Source organism: Varanus komodoensis, unplaced genomic scaffold, assembly GCF_004798865.1.
Source record: "Varanus komodoensis strain SLA01 unplaced genomic scaffold, ASM479886v1 scaffold43, whole genome shotgun sequence".
In the NCBI taxonomy this organism is placed as follows: Eukaryota; Metazoa; Chordata; class Lepidosauria; order Squamata; family Varanidae; genus Varanus; species Varanus komodoensis.
This window is the reverse complement of record NW_025335985.1, coordinates 8053302-8065041: the sequence shown is the minus strand read 5'-3', so window position 1 is coordinate 8065041 and position 11740 is coordinate 8053302. Positions and strand designations below refer to the sequence as shown.

General features: G+C 64.2%; 1 protein-coding gene across 2 annotated transcripts in view; it reads right to left on the bottom strand.

Moving 5' to 3' along the window:
- Positions 1-4677: 4677 nt before the first annotated feature.
- LOC123030244 (phospholipid-transporting ATPase ID-like) overlaps positions 4678-11740 on the bottom strand; it is a 45429-nt gene continuing 38366 nt past the window's right edge. For both annotated transcript variants that reach the window (XM_044444024.1, XM_044444025.1), the window contains exons 24-28: positions 10425-10508; positions 10094-10339; positions 9503-9641; positions 9197-9327; positions 4678-7163 (exon numbers count right to left, since the gene is read on the bottom strand). In XM_044444024.1, the coding sequence (XP_044299959.1) occupies positions 6945-7163; positions 9197-9327; positions 9503-9641; positions 10094-10339; positions 10425-10508 (819 nt within the window). In that variant the 3' untranslated portion in view covers positions 4678-6944. The remainder of the gene's footprint in view (positions 7164-9196; positions 9328-9502; positions 9642-10093; positions 10340-10424; positions 10509-11740) is intronic.

The following is an 11740-nucleotide window of genomic DNA, read 5'->3' as shown; positions in this document are numbered from 1 at the left end:
GGAGACCCCCGGATGGGTGGGTGGGGACAGGAGCGTGGCCGGGAATCTCCGAGGGCCGGACTGGGGACCTTGGCAGCACTGGCAGAGACAAGGGGCACTTCTGGCTCATGCTCAAGTAAACAAAACTAAAACTGTCCGCAAGACAGGGAGCAGCTTTGACAGAGGCCCGTGACTGCCTTCCGAAAAACGCAGGAAGACGGCTGGCGTGCGAGGCAGGTGGTCTGCCGTGCCCGCACACAGGGCCCGTGCCGCAAGGATCGGGCCCGGGTCTCTCGCTCCAGGACGGTTTGGCCCTGCTTGTGCGGGGGAATTCAGACTGAATCCTGGTAGGAAAAGGTCGCCCGGATGAGCCCGTGTGTTGTAAAATCATACCCGGGCCCCCTCCCGTCCCAGCCTGGTTACCGATTAGCATCGCTGCTCCTGGAACTCGCGGCCCGAGAGCAGCAGCGGACCAGGCGCCGGAGAAGGTGCTTTGAGCAGCATTCCTTGGACCATGCAGAAGAGTCGCGGTGGAAGGGGCCACGGAGGCCATCCAGTCCACCCGCTGCTGCTGCTGCAGGGGACCAAGGTGCACTGCGGCCACCCGAATCTGCAGGATCAAAGCTTGCAGCTAAGACTCGGTGCGGCTCCCCTCTCCGGACCCTTGTCTGTCCCCTGTGGTCAGCGCTGGCGGCCCTCTGCAGAGCTCTCCCATTCCTTCTGTGCTCCCTTTCTCTCGTCGTCACCTGACCAGTTGCTATGACATGTGACTCAGACCCTATAAAACACTCTGCACATGTCCTGGAAGCTTGTGCTTGGCCTGGCCTCTGCCCGGCAGTGCTGTTGCAAGTGCGGGTTCCCTGCAGGGGGGCCTGAGTACTCTTGCAATAACCTGCCGAGGGCCAAGGCGGAAGGGGGCTTCCCTTGCCGGACCCGGGGGTCCTGCCTCGCGGCTGCCATCGAGGCCCCGGACCCTCCGCGTGCGCAGAACCACTGCGCTGGAGACGCCGCTTCCTCACCCGCCCGTGCTGGTTTCCAGAGGCCCTGGGGAAGGTGGCCAAGGGACCAAACCCGTAGCCGTGCTTGGCCTGGGATCCCCCCTTGTCGGGTCAGTCCAGGAGCTTCTGCTCAGGGTTCTGATAGCTTATGGAGAATTCTCCCTGAAGGCCCCAAGCGCTAGGCCAGTGACGGCGAACCTTTTAGAGACTGAGTGCCCAAGCTGCAACCCAAAACCCACTTATTTATCGCAAAGTGCCAGCACCGCAATAAAACCTGAAAACTGAGGTTTTCGTTTAGAAAAAACAACTCACAGCCAGTCCAAGCAAATACATACATATCCTTGGCAGCCACTGACCGGCCATGCGAAAGCTCGGGCGAGTCGCAGCTAATGAGTTGCGGCTCATGATGGCGTTGCCTGGCACCACTGCTCCTTTCCGAGCAGGCGCATGGCCCCTGTGTGCGCTGTTACCTGATGCTCGGCTGCTGGGGTGATGCCGGGGCGAATGGGCTCACATGCCGACAGAGAGGGCTCTGCGTGCCCACTGTGGCACGCGTGCCATAAGTTCGCCACCACAGCGCTAGGACTGGTGGCCGCCTAGCGAGGATGGGAGCCCTTGTGCCCCACAGAATACAATGAGGGGCGCCTGCATGTCACATGCCTTCGGGGCTTGCTGGTGAGGTGAACAGGTAGTTGCGCGGCACTTGGTCCCTGCCCCGTGCAGCACAAACCCCCTCCTCACAAGGAGCCTGCAAAGGCCAGCCTTTTCCCCTTGGGTGCTGATGTTGTTCAGACCCCAAACACCCTGGAAGGGCCTCGCTGGCCACCTTTTTGGCTGACTGGGGCCTCTTGGCTGGCAGGTTGCGCCGAGTGAGCGTTGCAAGTGACCCGCTTGCGAGACCCTTTCAGGTGCTCGCTCCTTTCGTGTCGGTTGCTCGCCTTGTCAACGGAGCCTCCTTTAAAAGGCCTTGGCCCAGCACCCCAAGTTCTTGGCTCACCCAAACCCACAGCCCAGTCAGGCCGGCACAGCCCAGAGTACGGAAAGGCACGGCTGTGTGAACTCTTCACACGGGGGGGTCGAATGCAAGCTGGCAGGTACGACTGAAACCTGGTGAGATGACTCCCAGGACTGGAATTCAGCAGCTGAAGGATGTAACTTGTTCAAGAAGAGCAGAAGGAACAGAGCAGGAGGCAGAGTCACACTGTTTAGACATCCATATCTCTGCGCAGAAATACGGGAGGATGAGCTTAGAGGCTCCATCAAGAGGATCTGGACTAATATAAGTGGAGCAGGAATAAAAGGAGCTCAGTGGTTAGACTCTGTTACTGACCAACCAGTCAAGGAGAAGATGAAGATGAAACTTGTGAAAAGCGAATCGCCAGTGTTTCAAGGAGCCATGAGGTAGTCGTTACGGGGGACTTCAATTTCCCTGATATCGGTCGGGAGACAAATTCTGCCAAACGCAGCCCCTCCAAGAAACTCCAAACTTGCGTTGCTGAAAACTTCCTCTAACAGAAAGTAGAGGAAGGAACATGAGGAGGAGCTATGCGAGACTTGATACTAACCAAGAAGGAAGACCTCGTGGACAAAGTGGCAGCTAAGGAAATGCTGGGGGAAAGTGACCATCGCATACTAGAACTCGGGGTTCTAAAGGAAGCAGAAGCCAAATATGCATTCTGGCTTTCAGGAAAGCCTATTTCAATGACCTCAGAACAATGATGAGCGAAGGTCCGTGGTAAGTGACTCCAATGAGGAGTTCAAGAGGCTGGCAAACGATTCCAGCAAGGAAAATGGGCAGGAGACAACAGAAGCGGCCTCCGCGACTTCTCCTTCTGAGAAGCGTCGGGCGGAAGGCCGCCAAGCGCAGGCCCTGCTGCAGCAGGACACCAGCTCCCCCCACCCCACTCAGGGGGCTGCCCAGGTGCTTTTCGAGAGCCCCCCACCTCTCCAGGTAACCATATTGCTCTGGCAGTGCAGAAATTCTTCCTGGTGTCTAGTCTGAATCTGACTGCTTTTAACTCAAGTCCCTTGTCCCTTGTCCTACAGAATTAGTGGGGATCTCATCCTTCCTTTTTGTGACAGCCTTTCAGATACTTACAGACGCTACCCTGCCCCCTCAGTCTTCTCTTCTCGAGGCTGAACATGCCCAGTTCTCCATCTTTCCCCTTAGGGTTTTGCCTCCAGCCTCATCTGTGTTGCCCTCCTTTGAACCTTTTCGAGCTTTTCAGCATTTTTTTACAAACGCAAGTGCCCAGAACTGGGCACTGGGACTCCAGGCGAGGCCTGACCAGCTCTGGGCAGAGGGGAACTTGTACTCCACGCGGCTTGGAAGCGACATTTGTTAATGCAGCCCAAAATAGCCTTTGCCCTTTTTGTGGCTGCATCGTGTTACTGGCTCATCTTCGGCTTGTGACCCACAGCAGTTCCGAGAGCCTTCTCGCCTGCAGCCTCGTCGAGCCAGGTGTCCCCCACCTTCTTGGCGGCGCATTCGGTGTCCTGTTCCGAAGCGGGGACTCGGCATTTCTTCCTGCTGAATTTCATTCTGTTGTTCTCTGCCCAGTGCTCTCACCTAACAGGATCGTCCCGTCTCTTACCTCTGTAATCCAGGGTATTTGCTATTCCACCCAGTGTTGTCATCTGCAAATTTAATTATTCCTCCTTGTACTTCCTCATCTAAATAATTAGTGAAAATAAGGACGAGTATGTCCCGTCCCGGAACTGCAGCTTGCTGCACCCACTTGCCGCTCCTCTGCAGCGCCGCCGGCGGGCGAGTCCCATGTGGCAGCGACTGCGGATCCGCTGACTGGCTGCCTGCTCCAGCCCACTTTCTGTTAGTTCGCTGATCGGGGAGCCGTGGGGCACTTCGACAAAGGCCTGGCTGAAGTCTAGGCAGATGATTTCCACAGCACTCCCACCATCCACCGGGGAGGTTACCCAGTCAAAAAATGAAATTCGATTAGTCTGGCAAGATCTGCTCTTGAGAAATCCAGATTGCTAGTAATTACTGTGTCCTCAAGGTGTGTGCAGACTGTTTGTTTTAGAATTTGCTCCAGAATTTTTCCAGGGATTGCTGCCAAAGTGGTCCACAGGTCCCCGGTTCATCTTTTTTTCCTTTCTTGTAGGAAGGGACATTAGCCCTTCTCCAGTCATCCAACACTTCCGTCTCCAACACTTCTGTCTTCCACGAGTTCTCAAAGATGATAGCTACTGGTCCGGAAGCTTCTTCTGCTAGTTCTTTTGTGACTCTGGGCTGAAGTTCGTCAGGGCCTGGGGATCTGAACTCATGCAGAGCCCAATCAGATCGTTGACCATTTGCCTGTCGACCGTACAATGTATCCTATCTGCCTGCTGCCCCATAGCTGGAGGCTCTCTGGGGCTGCCATCCTGCCCTTCAGCTTGCCCACCTTGGGGCGGTGTAACTGCGTGCTGCCCTGAGCAGGGGTGGGCCCGGCGGCCCCCTGGCCCCTTCCGGGGCTGCTCTTCTCTGGTTTGGCACGTACAGGACCGCCACAAAATGCGGCCCGCCAGTGCCCGTCCGCTGCCCGGTGTGACTTGCCCTCTGGGCGTTTGCCGTGCTCCCGAGTGTTGCAAGCCAGTGTGGGTTTCCAGTGGTTTTTATGGCCAAGGCTCGTTTTATTTGACCTGTGTTTTACTTGCATTGTTTTGATTATTAGAACTTAATTGGTATATGCTTTAATGATTCTGTTATGAATTTTATTATAAGGTATCTGTAACAGTATTTCCAAAATTGTGATGGCCTACGGCTAAACAATAACCACCCGAGTAAGAGGCAGTGCGTCTCCGCGAAGGAAGTTAAAACCACAACGGAAAAGATGCAGCAGAGCAGAGCGAGGCTACCCAGAAGCGGCCACCTCGCCCCAGGCAAGAGGCACGGCTGTCACCGTGGGAGGGCCCCGGGCATCGCCCCTCTCTTCGCTGCAGCGCTCCGGTGCCACTGCCCGGCCGGCAGGACCCCGTTGGGCCAGCAGTGGGGCTGCGGGTCAGCTCCAGGCCCCGCTCGCGGGGGCGCTGGAAGGCTGAGCCCAGAAGGCAAGGCTGGCCCTGGGCCCCGGGCCCGCTCGCCCTCGAGGTGCAGGCGGAGGACCAGCCACACTGCGGGCCTGCCTGGCCTTTGGCAGTGGACGCCGCATTCCCACCACTTGCATTAGTAACATGGAGCAGCATTCGGAAATGGGGACCCCCCAGCAGACCAAAATGCAGAGGACCACGGCTGAGGAACACCCCGCACCCCCGTGCTTGAAGAGCTGGGCTTGGGGAATGGGCGGCTCCAGGAGCCAACTCAAGCGCACGCCACCTGGGCTGCGAGGCTGGGCGGTGGTCTGCCCACGTGGACACGTCCCCCGGATCTCCAGAGCGGCACCCCACCTGCCGTCCTCCGCCTTCGTGCAGAGACGGGTCTTCGCTCTGAGCTCGGGAGCCCGCGTTCCTTGGAGACGCCAGGACTCGCTCCCGTGGCCGGTTGATGGGGAACACAACGGAGAGGCTAGGCGGGGAGCGAGCCCTCAGCTCGCACGGCCCCTTTCATCAAGGCCAAACTGCCCAGCGGCGCCACCGTCATCCTCGGGGCAGGGTCCGGGCCCCCAGAATGCGGAAGGTCCGTGGCCTGTGCCAGATGGGCTGGACGTGCTCCTGCTTTTACAGGCACACGCGGCTCCCAGATCCGCAGTCTCCTTGGGAGGAGCTGCCAGCGACGCTGCTGCAAAGGAAGGGGGCCTTTCCCGTTATGCAAGTGCGAGCCCTATAGGCCTGCAATTACTTTTCCTCTTGAAACACTGTGCAATGGGGGCGACACCTTTTATTCTGCCTAACCCTCACCCTTGCGGCTCTCCGCCAGGTGCCGGCACTGCTCCCCGCTCCTGCACCTGCGCCCAAAGGCCGAGGAAAAGCGGAGGAGATCCTTGGCAAGCCGGTTTGGGAGGGGGCAGCTCTGCCCCGGGAGCAGGCAGGGGGCAGCGAGCTTGCCCACCTCGAGCTGGAGCGTGGCAGCCACCTCGAGCTGCACCCCATGCCACCGCGGACCGTTTTCCCTGGGGCCGGAGCCGTGGACTGCACCCCGTGCCTGCCTCAAACCCCGTGCCCCTTCCCACAGCTGGCAGTGCTGGCACAGCGATCAGCTCAGCCCCACCCGCCCCATAGGGCCCATCCCGTGCCCCCAGACAGACGCTTCCTGGGGCAGGGCAGGCAGCCTCTGCTCCTCCGGGCTCAGGGGCCACCGGCCCCCTCCCTCCGGCGGGCAGAGGCCTGGCACTTGGGCCGTCCCGGTGCGCCCGCCCGCCCCTTGCTCCCGGGGCCGCCCTTGCCCCGTGTTCTGCGCAGGCGCCGCTGGGGGCGACAGGCGGTTCGCGCACAGAGGGGCCGCAGCCCTGTGCCTTCCCGGGCCGTTTATTGAAGCGGCTGCAGAAAGGACGACGGACGGAAGCCGTGCGGGTCGGCGCAAGGCACTGCTCGGGATGGCCGCCGGTCAGTTTTCTGTCCCAGTGCTCCAGCCTTGCTGAGCTTGTGCCGCGCCGTCTCCAGGCGTCCTCCCGAGCTGCAGCAGAGCGCCCGGGGCTCCCTGGGGAAGGCCCCTCTGCCCAGCCTTGCCCCACCTTCCTCGGCGTCACGGAGGCTGCCCCACTTGGGCCGACCGCAGCGGGCAGGCCTGGCTCACCGCCCTCACCACAGGGCCCCTGGGCTGGGGAAGGGCATGAGCGCGGCCCTGCCACGTCCCTCTGCCGTGCCGTGCCGTGCCAGGGTGGGGGTGAGGGCAGGGGAGCCGAGCGGAGGGGGTACTTGAGGAGAGGCCCTCCCCGGCCAAATGTGGACCGCAGGTCCAGCCCTCCTCCCCCAGGTCCGGGCGCCCCAGGCTGAAACTCTCCAGGTGCAGCGGGCCCAGTGGCAAGCGAAGCTTCTCCAGCCGCCCCCACCGCCGTCTGTCCATCCGTCCGTCCGTCCCTCGGTCCCTCGTCACTTGGGCGTGTATTTCTCACTGCTGGGCGAGAAAGACCCCGACGCGGCGAAAGGGGACTTGGGCCGCATGTTCCGCCCTGAGGTGATGAGCGCCCCGAAGCCGTGCTGGTGGGAGAAGGCGTAGCCGGAGCGGCGGGAGGCTCGGCGCTGCAGCTGCAGCTGCTTGGGGGAGGGTGGCGGGGGCACCCTCCGGGCCGCGTGCACCTTGTGCCGGACCTGCAACAGAGGGGGGCGGAGATGAGCGGCGGGGCGGGGGCCGAGCGGCGCCTGGCCTCGGCCCGGAGCCTCTCCCGGTCTCCGGAGGCCAGCAGGCACGGCCCCCCGGCTGCCGCGGGAGGCGCTCAGCGTGCAGGGGGCGGCTCCCTCCATGCGGCAACGTCCCCACGCCCCGCTCCCTGCGCCTCTCGGCCGCTGCCGGCGGCCGAGGTTCCCCTCCTGGAACTGGGCACGGCCTCTCCTGCCCAGCCCTTTCGCTATGTCCCTGGAGCAGCTTTCTCACAGTTTGCGCATTGTTGCTGAAAGAGAGCAGGCTATCGGAAATGCTGCCTTGGGGAGGCCAAGGCCAGGCGCCCAGCCTGCCGCGTTCCCAGCCACCGGACGGTGTGAGAGCCAGACAGGGAAGGAGGGAGAGGAGACAGACGCGTTCGGGTTCGGGCCACGGTGCGGGCGAGGGCTTTGCAGGCGCCCTGGGCCAGCAGGAAGGGGCACGCGGGGTCCCGGGCCAGATCAAGCCAGAACAGCCTCCGGGAGGAGCAAAGGCCGAGCTGAGCCCGCCCAACTTTGGGCACACCCTGAGATGGCAGGAAAAGTGCCAAACGGGCGAGATCGTCCCCATCTTCAAAAAAGGGCAAAAGGCAAGCCTGGGAACTACAGACCGGTTAGTCTGTACCATTTACTTCCAAATCAGGAGAAGTAGTTCCCCTCTACTCCTCACTCGCCAGACCTCATCTGGAGTCCTGTGTCTGGTCCTGGGCACCAAGGTGTAAGAAAGATGCAAGAAAATGAGAACGGGTCCAGAGGAGGGCAGCAAAAATGACCCAGGGCTTGGAAACAAGGCCCTGCGAGGAGAGGCAGAGAGAACGGGGCATGCTCAGCCTGGAGCAGAGAAGGCTGAGGGGGACACGGTGTCCCTCTACCTGAGATTCTCACAAAGAGAAAGGCCAAGATCTCCTGCTGCTGATCCCAGAGTGCAAGACACAGAATAATCAATTCAGGTTGCGACACCCCGGATTCAGGCTGGGCATCAGGAAAAACTTCCTTGCTGTCAGAGCAACATGGCGGTGGGACCAGCTGCCTGGAGAGGTGGGGGGCTCTCCCACACTGGGGACATTCAAGGTGGAATTGGGCAGCCACCTGAGTGGGGTGGTGTGGCTTGGGGTCCTGCAACAGCAGGGGGGTGGACCCGAGGGCCTTCCTGGCCCCTTCCAGCTCTCCTATTTTAGGATTCCATGACCTCAGTAGGGAAAGGCAAAGGCAGAAAACAGAACGGGAAGACCAGGGACGAGACGGACAGAGTCCGTGACGGGAGCCGCAGCCGGGAGAGTGCAAGAGCTGCCAAGGCCGGGGAACTCGGGGGAGCATAAGAACAAGGACCGCCTTCCTGTTGGGCAGGGGGGCCGGCTGAGGAGTGCGGGGCCGCCCGTGCTGCCCCCCCCGGTGGCCTCTCTGGGTCCCCCAGTGAGGTGCGCTGGGAGCTCGCTCAGCCAAGACCCGGAGAGGAGGCGGAGGGCGCCCCCCACACCACCCTCCATCGGGCGGGGCGGCCTTTGGGGCCGGCTTGGAGCTGGGCAGCACCCGAAAGGAGCTCTGGCTGGTGGCCAAGCTGCGTGGCAGCACGGGCACGGGCGGGAGAAGATGGGGCGGCTGCTTGGGCCAGAGGCAGCCATGGGCTCCTGGCCGAGGGGCCCCTTGAGCCGAGCCCCACACCCGCGGCGTGGCCGCCCCAGTCTCACAGCACGCCTGTTCCCTGGCCGAGCACCAGCCCTGCCCCGCTTCCCCCGCCAGGGAGCGATCCTGGCCGCCCTCCGAGAGATTCTGCCCCGGAGCGGGGGCCCCAGCCCGCCCTGCGGACAGCCATTTCCGGCTGGAAGTGTGGGGGGCTGGGGGGCCGGGGCAGCGGAGCATGGGGCCCACGCACGCCCCACACGCAGCGGCTTCGTCCTGCTCTGGCGCCCCGCACCCTGCGCTTGGCCCCCCTCCCGGGGCACAGGGGCAGCCGACACGACGCCCCCAGACCTGCGTGGGGGTACCTTGTCGCTGAGGGTGGGCGCGAGCTGCGTCTTCAGGAACCGGAGGCCGACGATGGGCAGCACGCAGAGGGCCACGCAGAGGGCCACGGACAGCCACATGCTGAGCTGGTTCAGGGTGTTCCGCGCCGCGCCTGGCAAAGGGCAGAGACAGTGCCGCCTGCAGGAGGGCTCTCCCCCCAGCGGCGGTGCTTGGGGGGCATCACCTCCCCCGAAAGGGTGGCAGAATTCTGTCTAATTTGCGGCTCCTTTCGGGATGTGCAGGTATTTGAGACCCCCCCCCCCCCCGATCGTGCCCCAAATACCTACCGACGAAAGGGAAGGCTGTGGTGAGGATCCGGTAGGTGCTGTCACTGTACATGGCGAAGGTGATGACGAAGTAGGTGGCCAGGCTGCCCCAGACGAACAGCTGGTTCACGGCGGTCCAGTAGGCCGTGTCCAGGCCAATCTGTGAGGGGGCGGCCAGTCAGGGGGCCCGTGTGCCCCACAGAACCCTCTCTGTCGCTTGGCTCGCAACGCCGGGGGCTCTGTCCCTCTCGGAGCGCGGCTCCCCCGTGGGTCCCCGCCGCCCTCGGCACCCTCCGCTTGGCCTCCCGGGAACCTGGCCTGGGGGGCACCCGCAGGGCAGCAGGGCCTGTCCTTCGGGCCCCTGCGAGCAGCGGCAGGTCGCACGGCGCAGACCGGGCCCTTCGCGGCCGCCTGAGACCCGCGCAGCAAACGGTAGGAGCCCACCCGGCTCTCCCCGGCTGCCAGGCCAACCCGCCCTACTCCGGATTGAGGTGCGCGAGAGGGCCAGGGGCAGACTGGCCCAGGCGCACGGGGGGCGGGGGGGTCCAGGCGCTCCCCCCGCAGGCTCAGGGCCCCTGGCGGCCGCGCTGGGTGGCGCTGGGGCCCCGTTACCTGGACGGAGACCACAACGAGCAGGCAGGTCTGGGCCGTGAGGGCGAAGGACTGGTAGTCCGCGATGGCCCTCCCGTCGCTGCGCGCGCTGTCGGAGACGGCCCCGTAGGGCACGAAGAAGAGCACCAGGGAGCTGTAGACGCTGTGCAGCAGGCAGGCCAGGAACGCCCGCCGGTTGAAGTGGCGGTTCTGCTGGCCGGGCACGTACAGCTGCGGGAACTGCAGGCTCCAGCGGTCGTCCACGTCCTGCCGGCAGAGGGGGCTGCTGGCTGAGGGGGCACGGCGGGGCCGCCCCACCAGGCGCCCCCTCCAGCCCGCCGACACCCCGTACCTGGTCGAAGAGGCTCATGGCCAGCACGGGCAGGGAGGTGTACATCATGTTGTACAAGGTGATGAACCACTCGTCATACACCGTCTGTGGAGGGAGGGCAGGGGTCAGGCGGCCGCAGAGAGCGCAGTGGGGCGAGGGGCCCGGATGGTGGCCGCGGCAGCTCGTGCTCAGCCCCCCTGGCCCAGCCCGGCCGGCTCCCGCAGTCCCCCAGGCCCCGGCCGGCCACTCGGGCAGCCATGGTGGCGGGAGGGATCGGGAAGGCGTGCCCCGGAAGGGGGCGCAGATGGGGTGCAGTGTCCGGGTGGGCCCCACATCGAAGGGCCATGAAGACACGCCTCGTTCCGGCTGGGGGGAAGGCTGTCCGCGGCCCCACAGGTGCCCCTGAGGCCCTCGCCGGGGCCAGGGAAGCGGAAGAGAGGTGGCCAGGGTGCGTCCGGAAGCCAGGAAGGCCAGCGGCCGCGGCTGAGTGTGGGGACGACTGCCCGGCGCGCCCCTGCCTGCCCCCCAGGACACGTCCCCCACAGCCCCGAAACCTGCGGCTCTGGGAAGGAGGCGCCAGCGCCTGGGGGCAGAACTCCCGGGCTTGCGGGAGGAGCTGGTGCGGTGCAGCCGCCGAGGCCTCGCACCTGCCGGGCAGCAGGTGGCCGGGGCGATTCCACAGGTGGACCCCCTCCCACCGCAGCCCCCTCCCGGCCAGGAGCGCCCCAGCCTGGTCGGCCGGCTCGTCCTGCTCTCGCATTTTCCAGCCGCCGCCGCTGGGGGGCAGCAGCAGCCCGCATGCTGCCGCGCTGGGGGAAGGCAGGTGGGTGGGGGATCTGCGGCCCGGTCCCGGAGGGGGGCCCTGCCGTCGTGTGGCTGCCGTGCGGGCGCAGCAGCGCCAAGCACGGCTTTGCTGGTCCCGGGGGCTTCCCGGATGAGCCCCCCCCATCCCACGGCCCAGCCAACCCACCGCAGACCCCGTCACTGGCAGCTCGGCCGCCTGCTCCGTGCCCCCTGCGCATGCGCACTCGCGCGCATGCCCATGCCTTCTGTGGCCCTCACCCTGCCTGGAAAAGTGAGGGGGCACCCAAAGCTCAGGCGCTTTTGCACTGGGTCCCGGAAGAGCTTGGCTGCCGCCACTTCCTTTCGGGGACTGCGGGGCAGCGCGCCGCCCCTGCCAAGGCTCCTCCGAGCCCCCCGCCCCCGAGGCCCAGCCGAGCCGGCTCCCCCCACGCCTGGGCCAGCCGGGGCCCTGAGCCCAGCGCGCGGCTAGAGAGAGCCAGGGGCACTCAGCGACTGGGCGCCGAGAGGCCGATCCTGCCGCAGGTGCAGGCAAG